The 11,883-nt window shown below is 48.3% G+C and overlaps 4 protein-coding genes across 4 annotated transcripts; all 4 read left to right on the forward strand.

Annotated features, from left to right (window-relative positions):
- Positions 1–532: 532 nt before the first annotated feature.
- Positions 533–2,221, forward strand: N7458_011888 (uncharacterized protein; the record flags this gene model as incomplete). The annotated part of the gene is made up of 1 exon (XM_056915270.1): positions 533–2,221. The coding sequence occupies one exon, from the start codon at positions 533–535 to the stop codon at positions 2,219–2,221; it is 1,689 nt and encodes a 562-aa protein (XP_056760024.1).
- Positions 2,222–2,931: 710 nt separating this feature from the next.
- On the forward strand, positions 2,932–4,245 carry N7458_011889 (Gfo/Idh/MocA family protein; the record flags this gene model as incomplete). Its single annotated transcript, XM_056915271.1, has 1 exon — positions 2,932–4,245. The coding sequence occupies one exon, from the start codon at positions 2,932–2,934 to the stop codon at positions 4,243–4,245; it is 1,314 nt and encodes a 437-aa protein (XP_056760025.1).
- Positions 4,246–5,760: 1,515 nt separating this feature from the next.
- N7458_011890 (uncharacterized protein) lies at positions 5,761–7,716 on the forward strand (the record flags this gene model as incomplete). The annotated part of the gene is made up of 5 exons (XM_056915272.1): positions 5,761–5,806; positions 6,352–6,460; positions 6,514–6,874; positions 7,037–7,092; positions 7,152–7,716. 5 exons carry the CDS (start codon positions 5,761–5,763, stop codon positions 7,714–7,716), a joined length of 1,137 nt encoding a protein of 378 aa, XP_056760026.1.
- Positions 7,717–10,607: 2,891 nt separating this feature from the next.
- On the forward strand, positions 10,608–11,555 carry N7458_011891 (uncharacterized protein; the record flags this gene model as incomplete). The annotated part of the gene is made up of 4 exons (XM_056915273.1): positions 10,608–10,767; positions 10,876–10,904; positions 10,983–11,123; positions 11,187–11,555. 4 exons carry the CDS (start codon positions 10,608–10,610, stop codon positions 11,553–11,555), a joined length of 699 nt encoding a protein of 232 aa, XP_056760027.1.
- Positions 11,556–11,883: the final 328 nt, after the last annotated feature.

An 11,883-nucleotide genomic window follows, 5' to 3' on the forward strand; every position in this document is an offset into this window, starting at 1 on the left:
AATCCTCGATCTTGGTTGTACCAACTTTTAACTTGCAACTTCAACGCTGGGGTGTTCCTAGGGACTTACCAGGGTAAGCTATTTGATGTCAGACTTGAGGTTTAATTCATGGGCCAAAGTACCAGTCGCACGTAATTGTGGACTTTTTAGCTCTATCGAATAATGAGCATAGGCAGAGACTACGTTTGTCTAGCGTTGAACTATGTGGAGAAAGCCATCTGCATTATGAAAATCCGGGGTTGGCTGGAAGTTAAGTTCAGAAGAAGGGTCTACGTGGGTGTGTTTTCACTTCCCGACCAGCTTTTGGTTAGATTGCAGCAAACGATCTACATAGGGAAGGCACATCCTTTTCAATATAAATTCCAATTCTTCCGCACCTAGTCCGCGTAAGTGTTTCCATCTAGGTTGACTTATTTCTTTTCCCAACTTGTTCTCAGCTCGGGTGATTCACTTCAACAACCACCGCTGGTACTGGCAATCGCCTTTCTGTGGCTCTTGTTCAAGACTGCGAAACGAGACATCAGGACATAAAATGGCCGCCAGAACTTCCACAGATAGTAAAGTTACGGCACAACATGTTGAAGAAGGCACACCACAGGATGATATCATGAACGACAACGTTGTCAAAGACTGGGGAAGGCTCAAGGAGTATGCTAATTTAGCTACTGAGGATGAGCACAACACGACATTCCTACAAGCCGTAAGGCGGTACCCCAAAGCTGCCTTTTGGTCGGCAGTTGTTAGCCTGTGTATTATCATGGACGGGTACGATACTGCGCTGATTGGCACCCTCTTTGGCTTTCCAGCGTTCCAGAAAAAATACGGACATGAGATCAAGCACTCAGGGAAATACACACTGGACGCTCAGTGGCAAGTGGCCCTGGGAATGTCAAATCCCTTGGGCAATATCATTGGGGTCATGCTGAATGGATACCTCACGGATCGGTATGGCCACAAGAAAGTCCTTCACGGCGCCTTACTGGTCCTCACCGGATTCATTTTCATTCAAGTTTTTGCCCCTGATGTTCGGGTTCTCTTTGTTGGTGAGCTCTTGGCTGGCATTCCGTGGGGCATGTTTTCGACCATGGCCCCTGCTTTTGCCTCAGAGGTGGCCCCTCTTGTCTTGCGCAGTTATCTTGAAACTTGGGTGGTGGTATGCTGGGGAATCGGGCAGTTTTTCTCTTATGCCGTTCTCTTCAGTCTCAACCACTCTCAGAGTGACTGGGCCTATCGCATTCCTTTTGCCGTCCAATGGGTGTGGCCGGTAATCATTTTCCCACTTGTTCTTTTCTGCCCCGAATCTCCATGGTGGCTCGTTCGTAAGGGTCGCTACGATAAGGCCGAACACTCCGTTTTGAGGCTGACTTCGGCTCAAAGTCAAGAGATGGCACAGGGGAATGCAAAACAGGCCGTGGCACTCATGATTGAGACCAACCAACTCGAGCAGGATATGACCAGAGACTCATCGTACCTTGCCTGCTTTAAGGGGACCAATTTGCGACGAACTGAGATTGCCTGTGCAACATGGGGCATCCAGATTCTCACTGGATTTGTAATTCAGGGCTACGCAACCTACTTTTTCCAGCAAGCCGGCTTGAGCTCGGACGATTCTTTCAAGATGACCCTTGGAATCGGGGCAATCCATCTCACTTGCAATTTCAGCTCTTCTGCGCTGACTGGCAATTATGGCCGAAGGCCCCTTTTCTTGGTCGGCTGTGTCATCCTCTCACTGCTCATGTTCCTGATTGGCTTTCTCGCCTTCGGTCCTGACACTTCTGCCTTCGGATTTGCTACGTCCGCCATCTACTTGGTATGGTTCGGTGTCTGGTGCCTCTCAATCGGGCCACTGCCATACATTATCAATGGAGAAGTGTCTTCTACCAGATTACGTGCAAAGACGATCACCCTTGCCCGCGGTGTTTACCTCATCCTGAATATCATCAACTCAGTCGTCGCTCCATATATTCTCAATCCACAGTGGGCTAACTGGAGAGGCAAGACAGGCCTTCTTACAGGTGGTCTTACTGTGCTTTCGTTTGCATGGGCTTATTTCCGGCTTCCTGAGACTGGAGGTAGGACCTATGAGGAACTGGATATTTTGTTCGCACAGGAAAATCTTTCGGCAAGGGAATTTGCCAAGGCAGTTATTCAACGAGAGGGGGAGGTAATTAGTGTAACCGGTCCCCATCTGGAGAGCAACGGGAACAATGAGACTCGCTAGGAGTATGTGTTTCCATTGGCAGTTGTGGCCGGTCACCGGTACCTTAGCACCAAGGTGGGAATGATGTTAATTTGAGCAATATGATTATGTCTTGCGTAAAGAATCATCTACTCTATACAACTTAAGATGCAATCGGAAATACTCCTCTGCCATCCTGCCTCGATTTTCTCCATGACTTTAAACCAACCAGTGCGGATATTTGTGTCGCACAAGCCCGCCATCAATTTATCTGTAGCGATCCGAGTGCTACCAACATCCACAGAAAGTCGTGCGATCAAATTCAATATGACATTACTATCCAGCTTTGGTCACCCAACTACTGGTGAAATTTCCTATTGAGGTATATTTAAATCTCCGTCCGCGGGCTACCGCGTCCCGACCGCGTGCCGACCTGGATTTGGAAATTCTGCATTAAGTTTTGCACCGACCAACCCCGAGGCCTCCACCTGTACTGCCGACATCAATTGGGAAAGGGTCCCCCGCCCTTACCCGCCCTTGCTTGGCTCACGGCATGCCTAACTAGGGTCGGAGTAGTTCCCAACCCCACTCTCCTCTCGTAAGTGATGGGGACTTGACTGTTACATAGTTCACCATAGAGTAATATATAAGCAGCCTCAATCCAGGCACCATGCTAACATCATCCACCCTTTACCTTGACTCTAGCCTTGCTACTATCTACTTTTTAAGATCTTGCGTTTCAAGTTTGAACCATGACTATTCCTAAACTTACACGCTACGCCATTGTAGGCACGGGTGTCCGATCATCCTTCTACTACAAAAGCATTATCCAAGATTTCAAAGATAATGCTAAGCTCGTTGCAATTTGCGACACGAATCAAACTCGCATGGATGCCGTCAATGACGATATTGTCGGGCTCGGCTCAACTCGCGTGCAGACATACAAGGCCGCCGACTTCGACAAAATGGTTGCAGACCACAAACCAGACGTGGTCATTGTCACCACGATCGACCGTTTTCACCATGTCTATTGTGTTCGTGCAATGGAGCTAGGCTGTGATGCTATCACCGAGAAGCCGATGACCATCGATGAGGAAAAGCTGCAGCTCATGATCGATGCAGAGAAACGGACCGGGAAGCGGGTCCGCGTTCTCTTCAACTATCGCTATGCTCCTCACCACACCAAGATCCGTGAGCTGATTGATTCTGGCGTTATTGGAGAAGTTTCAACCGTCCATATGGACTGGATTCTCGATTGCGCGCATGGATCAGACTTTATGCGCCGCTGGCACCGAGAGAAGGAGAACAGTGGAGGAATTCAGATGCACAAGTCCATCCATCACTTTGACTTAATTCACTTCTGGCTGAACACCGAGCCGGAAACGGTCTACTGCGTTGGCGATCTTCGGTTCTACGGAAAAGAGAACGCTCAGCGACGTGGAGAGAAGAACCTCGGAGAACGATATCTCAACAACGAAGCAGCAAAGGAGGATCCTTTTGCCTTTGACATTAGCCAGAGTGACCGACTGAAGAAACTATATTTAAATGCCGAGCATGAAGACGGCTACATCCGCGATCGAAACTGTTTTGGCGAGGGAATCTCTATCGAAGATAACCTCTCCATGGTGATCACATACAAGAACCGAGCTGTCTTGACGTACAACACGTACGCGTATGCGCCGTGGGAGGGCTATCGCTGTGTCTTCAACGGAAGCAAAGGTCGACTTGAAATCAACGTCGTTGAAGGCGGCTACTCCCCGGGGGGTGAACGTGTTCCCAAGGCCACCTCGTCCAAATATATTCAGGGCGGTGTTGAAAAAACTACCATTACAGTACACCCGTTGTTTGAAGATCCCTACGAGGTCCCAGTCGTGAAAGGAGAAGGTGGTCATGGGGGTGGCGATCCAGTTTTGCTGCGAGATGTTCTTGTTGGCGATAAGGAGGATGAGTTCCACCGTGCTGCTTATATTCGGGATGGAGGTAACGCCGTTCTGGTAGGTGTCGGTGCCAATCACTCGATGAAGTCTGGAATGCCAGTCAAAGTGCAGGAGCTAGTCCGATGGTAGTGCTGCTGTATGTTGCCAGTAACACCAGAGAAAGGGAGAAGACAAGCCTTGGGGGTTATGAGAGGAAAGTTCTATTACTGGTTGGAAGCTTGATCAGGTTGGTTCGCCATAAGACGTCGGGTGGGAGTTGTCGTGATGGAAGGTGCTACCGTTGGAAGTGGGTGATGGCCTGTGCAAAGTTCAATTTAATAGTCAAGTGGCTTTTTAGATGGAATAATAAGCACAATTTTACTGTCACTGTGACAATAGCCTAGTATTTAAGTAAAAAGTGCATGCCGTAGTAAATACCGAGAGTGGAGAGAAAACAGAAGAAGGAAGTGCTGGAGCTGCGGTGCCTGCATTATACCCTCGATCGCCACCAAAGATCACAAAAAAATGATCTATCTACACGCATTTTACCAGCGTCACCAAAGTCACAGCCCCTCCCTATGTTAGAGCGGATTCTAGTACGTTCCGCATTTTCAGCCACGGGAGACACTAAATTTGCGATCGTGTGATGAAAAGGTTACTATCTACATGAGATCGAAGTGAAGAAGAGTAGAACTCAGATATGGAATATTATGCAAAGTGAATTTATACGTGCCAATCTACAAGTCATTCAGAGTAAGGATAACGACTTTTGACTAGGTGACTTTCTCCCATACCTGATCAATAGGCATTCCTGCCGTGCAAGAAGATTTATTATTAGAAGGGAAATGGAAGGCCAGAGCGTGGCATGAGAAATCAAGTAGGTAGCAAGAACCTTTATTCCAGCAATGAAACTAAGACAACTTCTCAAAATCATGAAAAGACAAGCCCGTCGACGAGCAAAATGGCGAAACAAAGAGCCCCCAAAGCCAGAAAGAGCGCCCGCTAACTTCACAGAGGATAACCCTAAGCCAGAGCTAAACTAAGAACGTCCAAGCCACCAACAGATGACCTCTATCAATCACATACAGTTACTCAACATCTTCTCCCACATCCTCGTCCGGGAGCTCCTCTGTCTGCTGTCGAGATCCTTGTTGGCAAACCCGAGTCGTCTTATCCCGGGGACTTCGTCGACAAATCTTTGAGCAGCACTGGATGTTCTTTGAGCATGTATGTGACTTCACAGTACACCTATCGGGACATGGAAAGTACCGGCAGGGCTTTTGGACGTAGATGCACCACCCATTCTTGCAAGTGTGTGGATGACGACAATCGTCGTTGCTATCACAGCCCCACTTGCAGCTTCCGTCAGAGCAAATTTGACCCCAATCACAGTCATCACTGGATTCACAGCTATCTACCCTCGGAAAGCTTCTCGTCTTAAGGGAAGGGGAAACAATATCGTTTTCTGTGTTGGCGATGCTCAAAGTGGAGTTCTGAGCAGAAGTATTCGTCATGTTGATGCTCAAGTAAGAAACGCTTCTGGAGACAGGGAGTTTGACAGGCGTAGCTTCCTCAAGTGAGCTCTGAGTCTTTGATCTGGGGGATGCCTGTGCTATGACTCCCCAAATCAAGAGACTGATAGTTGATAGGATGATACAACCGACAATGATGACGGCTATCCAACCCCGAGTCGTAGCAGGCTTGTCTTCGTGTACGTCAGGATTGCTGGTTTCAAATGAGAAGACATTGTTATCATTCGAGCCGTCTGGTGGGGGATTACCGCAGTCGATGTTGCCTTATAATGCATCAGATTTTGAAACGAGCAAATGTACAATGAGGGTTCGAATCAAACATACCTTTTTTGCTGGGCATGGCTGGAGAATTCGTGGAGCTTCAAATTGTTGAGATACTTGGAGATCTGCAAAGCCATAAATGATGGCGATATATGCAATATGGGTGCAGAATGAAATATAGATGGCCGCATCCGTTTACGGAGCCGGTAGGACATCACAAATCAACAACCAAAGTAGCGATGTGCTTACCTTCCTAATAGGGAAAACACTTTTCCTATTTTACATCTTCGCACTTCCCCCTCACGTCACTTGATTCATCCATACAAGTCTGTTTTCCCAAAAGTGACATCACTTCTCTCGAATATGACTTAGCTAGTAGAATGGTCGCATGAACACCCAAGGGCTTCTGGATAGTCAATATAGATTTCCATCCAGAGGTACTGAAATTCAACACGTGGTTTAGATTCAGCAACTGCTCTACGCTTCGTTCAATCCCTGCGATCGGCCGCAGATATTGATGACTCTGCGCATGCTGTGGCTGTCTACCAGGCTAGCCAAGCGATCTACGACCTGTTCGACAAGGCCGTTGTTCTCTATGAAGGCCATCAGATCTATTTTGGCCCAGCAAGTGCTGCAAAGACTTTCTTGAGCAACAAGGCTGGTACTGCCCACCCCGCCAAACCACTGGCGATTTCCTTACCTCCGTCACCAACCCTGTGGAGCGTCAGGCGCGTGATGGCATGGAAAGCCAAGTCCTTCGAACCCCGGACGAATTCGAGGCCTACTGGTATCTCTCCCCTGAATACCAAGAGCTACAGCGCATTATGAAGGAGCACAACAATGAAGTCACCTCGAACTCGGAGAACAACCTGCGCCCGCTCAAGGAACAGAAGATTCAGGCACAGACAGATCACACTCGCTTAGCTTCACCCTATCTACTGAGTGTACCAATGCAAATCAAGATAAACACAAAGCGTGCTACCAGCGTCTGTGGAATGAGCGCACGGCGACTATTACCAGCTTCGTCGGAAATTGTATTATCGCACTTATTGTAGGATCCGTATTCTATGGTACACCTCCAGAGACGAGCAACTTCTTTCAAAAAGGCGCCGTTCTTTTCTATGCAGTGCTTCTGAACGCCTTGACAGCCATGGCCGAGATCAACAGTCTGTAATCACAGCGCAATCGTCGAGAAGCACAAAACGTATGCTTTCTACCATCCTTTCACCGAAGCCATTGCAGGAATTCTGAGCGATATTCCAGCAAATTCTTGCTCGCGGTCGCCTTTAATATCATCTTATACTTCCTCAGCAATCTCCGACGCGAGCCCTCGCAGTTCTTTATTTACTTCCTCATCAACTTCATCGTCATGTTCGTCATGAGTGCAGTGTTTCGAACTATGGCTGCTATCACGAAGACCGTGTCCCAGGCCATGGCTCTCGCCGGTGTTTTTACTCTGGCATTGGCGATCTACACAGGATTCATTGTGCCAGTGCCATATATGCATCCCTGGTTTAGTTGGCTACACTATATGAATCCGATTTATTATGCGTTCGAAATCCTGGCGGCTAACGAGTTTCACGGTCGCGATTACGGCTGTTCCTCGATGATCCCAGCTTACCCGAACATGGAAGGTGATACTTTCATTTGTTCGTCCAAAGGTGCTGTCACCGGCCAAAACACAGTCAGCAGTGACTCGTATATCTGGGCTTCCTACAACTTCTCCTACACGCATGTGTGGCGTAATTTCGGAATTCTGATCGCCTTCTTGATCGGCTTCCTGTCACGTCTGCACGGAGCTCAATTCGTCCACCACGAGTACCACTGAAGTATTGGTTTTCCGACGCGGACATCAACCGAAAGCATCGAAAGACGGCAACGCAGATGAAGAAGAGACCAATGGCTTATACGTCGTGGCATCTTCCTACGAAATGACTCAGTACGATCCACCAAATCTTCCTCCACAGAGAGATCTCTTTATCTGGCGTGATATTGTTTAAGACATTAAGATCAAGGGTGAGCCTCGAAGATTACTTGGTATCGTCTCCGGCCGGGTCAAACCGGGCACGCTGACTGCTCTGATGGGCGTCAGCGGTGCCGGTAAAACTACATTGCTGGACGTGTTGGCTCACCGTGTAGGTCAGCTGAAAAAAGTCACCATTTGAGGTTTAAGGGGAAATCAAGAGCAGGTTGCTAGGCCTATTGTAGCCCGGTATAGATCCATGGAATTCTCTTGCGCATCCGAGGCAAGTTGGGCGGCGGGAGTCACAATTTCCCCTTTAAGAAGGTCATATGCAGTACTTTTACATCATCGGTCAGACTCATATTGACCCAGATGATTTAGTTTAATGCTGTGTAGTTTGGCTATTGCTTTCATTTAAAGAAGTGGAATCGTAGAGCAATCAAATTGCGAGTCAATTCATCATCCAAGTCAACCATAGCCGAGACTTCCGAAATAGCCAGTCGATACCTCAAGGATATAAAGACATATGTGATAAGTATTCATCCAAAAATGCTACTGGTGATACCTTTTCCGATGCTAAACAAGGAACTTAGAAAGCCCTGCTGTTCAGTACTGGGAGCTTCTTCCAGTATGCTTTCTTCTTCTTGTGCACTTGGGGCCTCTTCTTGAATATTTGGGGCCTCCCCCTGGATGCTTGAAGTCTCGGTACTTTCCATGACTGTACTTGGTACTCCGACACTTGCAGCTACAGTATTAGCTGCTACCTCTGGACTTGGTTTCAACTGGACCCGACAAACTGGAGGAACAGGCCGTGATAATCCATCTGCAGGGCTGGTACTCAAGACCAAACTACACCCAATCATCACAATCCCGTATGCCAGTCCCACAAGGACACAGATAATGCACAGAGTTACTACCCATGCGCACGGTGTCACCGCCCTCAAGTACTCGAACATATTCCGTGACACTGACGCGATATGCCGTAGTAATTTCCGCAACTTGCGATATATTTTCGTTCTTGTACTAGGCCTGTCATCTTGTCTAATTTCATCGTGGTCAAAGGTAGTGATGGCAAGGTGCTCAACGGTGGGAATATTGATGACCATGGCTCCGTCTGCGGTGTCTGTATCAGGTGAGGTGGACGTGGAGCATCTGGGCTTGTAGGATGGAGGATATGAGGAGGATGAATATGGTGGAGGATCGGAATGATTTTGTGTATCTGAATCAAATACATCATCTGGCCAATTTCTGTGTTAGCGCAGGCTTTTGCTAAAAAGCTTTTGAATGTATACCGTTCGAGTTGTCCATCTTGGCTCTATCTGCCCGTTCGAGGTCAGTTGTGCAGGGGCACAGAAATTATCAGCAGCATAAGTTGTCGTTGAGCAAAGATGGTGAGTGCTGGTGATAGTGAATGACCATGACAAGACTCCTAAACGCTATCGTAGCCAACCAAAGATCCATGGATTCACCCGCCCCCTCCGAGACGAATTAGGCGTCGGGGTTTGCACATAGCTCTATTTCGATCCCAACATAGCTACCGTTGTCGTACTGATTATATCATCAGATAGGAGGATAGTTACCTATTGACACAAAGAAGACTGTTTATCTTCGGCAGATTGTAGGCAGTTCATCCTTCTCCGCCAGAAAAACAGAGTTTAGAAAGCGGCCATTCGCTGCACAGATTTCCCGAGGAAGATAGAAAGATGAAAAAAAAGAATCCTGAGGATATGCGTCACCGTACTCATAAAGGTATCAAAGAACAATGTTCACGAGGTATGTAGTAGTTCGCCCGATGAAGATGGCTTCACAAGCATGCGAGCTTTTTCACGACCCAACTTGACCTAGTCTGAAACAATCTACTTCAAAAGTGTCGAATCTCGTTTGGTCAAATAGCTCTTGAAATGATTATCTATGCTTTCGTCAAGAATTTTATGAAATTCACCTAGTCTTCCATGCTTGATCATCCCTTGTTCAGATAGTCGTAGGCCGAGACATCCAGGCCCGAAAGTCGGATACTGCAGGATGCAAGAAGACTATTAGATCCCGAGAATACTTTAAGAAAGCATAACGAGGTTAGCAGAGATGATGATTGATCAACACAAAGGCAGATCAACTACGTAAATGGACAGGGTTGTATACCGGTTGTGCTGAGAGTATACTTTTCTGTCCTGAGATTTCCAGAGGCAACCGTCAGGCTGAGACTGGGCAGGAGTTCAGTTTCCCAAACTTTTTAGCTGGTTGTGAGTTGGCCATTCAGAAACACTGAAATTTGGCCCTGAGCGTAGCTTCAATGCATTATTATTGCACCACCAGCTGCTCACGCGGGCACTGCCTCATCGGGGGCAGGGGAAGCGCAGCGAGGGCGGTGTCAGGAACAGGATTGTAGGACCATCGGTCCACAAAAAGGGGATGGGACAGGAACAAGCCATCTTACGTAGAGTGGCTGATCGCGATCCTTACCGGGGGATGATGAGAGACACATCAATAGATTGTGGTTCGCTGGAGGAAATGCACCAAGAAGGATTGAGGAGGAGGACAAGACCGAAGATCAGCCATGACGTAGCGTGAGAGTGAACTTGTAGTAGCACTGTAGTCGTAGTACTCGGAGTACTCAGTAACTAAGTGTACGGAAAGGGCGGGCGCAGATCATGTGAAGAAGAAGTCTCCAGTTGGTCCCCTCCTTCTCGTTCCGTCCCTTTCTCCTCTGGTGGTTCCTCTTTTCCCGCTTACAGCACCAATTCTACTGTCCTTCCAACATGCCTCCTTTTCGCAATCTTCTTGGTCGAAAGCCCCAGCCCAATGGCCTCGAGTCCGATGGCTTTGACGAGGCCCGTTTGTCCCCGAACGACCGCCCGGGTCCCATTACTATGCGCCGCAGTTGTGATGGCCAACCGCCTCCCGAGTACAAATTGTGCGGTATGTCTCGACGGGATATGAAGTCCGTTATTGCACGAAGTCCGTTGTGCAATAACGGATCGATATTCTTCACTGGAATTGTATGCTAATCGTGATGGGTCCGGATAGTCGTGAACGATAGCGGCGTTTATCTTCCGGTATAGTCTCCTTCTCGAAACTCGAAACAATGCGACCAGAGGCACAGTAAGAGACCGGCACTGACTGACCATCCATAGCCCTCACCCCCTGAGAAACAAAGCTTCTGGCACCGATACCCCGGCTCGGCGCGATCGACAACAAAACATCGTGACCTGGTCGATGAGAATGAGCCTTTCTCCATATCCCGCGAATCATTCGATTCTTATCGCCGGTCCTTCGTATGCACTCCCATTGCCATCTACGGGCTACCGGAAATACAACCCCATACTAATCTCTCGCAGGACATCTCTGCACGCTCCCCGGTGATATACGCCGAAGCCGCGCCCTCCCGGACATCCCTCGACTCCCGCTTCTCCCATATCAACTCCCCCTCCATGCGATCCACCAGTTTCGAACGGCCCGAACGCATGGAAGAAGAAACTTTTGAGGATGTCGGTCTCAACGACGACGCCAAACCCAAGAAAAAGGGAATTTTCGCCCGCTTTGGCGACTCATCCAACGACACGCAACAACCCGCGAACAAGTCGTCTACATCGTTCGGGTTCCACATCCCTGGCAGGAAGCGTGGACAGAGTGGGGGTGGATCGGAGTTGGGCGCCGTCAAGACACCGACGACTACAGTAGCGCCCGCCCTTGAGAACGATAAATGAAGGATGATTTGAACATACATGATGAGACGATATTTTTTTCCCGACATTTGGTTCGATTTCTCGGGGCGTTCTGGCTTATCGGGTGGCGTGATGGAACCACGCCATGTACTTGTGTTTCTCGATGATATTCACTGGGCACGCAGTCGTCCTTGATGGATGCAGATGTCTCACGAGGGATGATACACAGCTTTCGTTTTTTGGTTCTTTCTTTGTATATTCTATCTTTCCTTTCCCTTTTTTTCTCTTCCTCATCGATCGAGGACTGGTTATAATGACGGCACGGCAAGACCAAGTCTCTCGTTCTACACCATTCTATTTAGAAGTGGCT

This window comes from Penicillium daleae (assembly GCF_028827525.1).
Source record: "Penicillium daleae strain IBT 16125 chromosome Unknown utg000009l_segment0_segment0, whole genome shotgun sequence".
In the NCBI taxonomy this organism is placed as follows: Eukaryota; Fungi; Ascomycota; class Eurotiomycetes; order Eurotiales; family Aspergillaceae; genus Penicillium; species Penicillium daleae.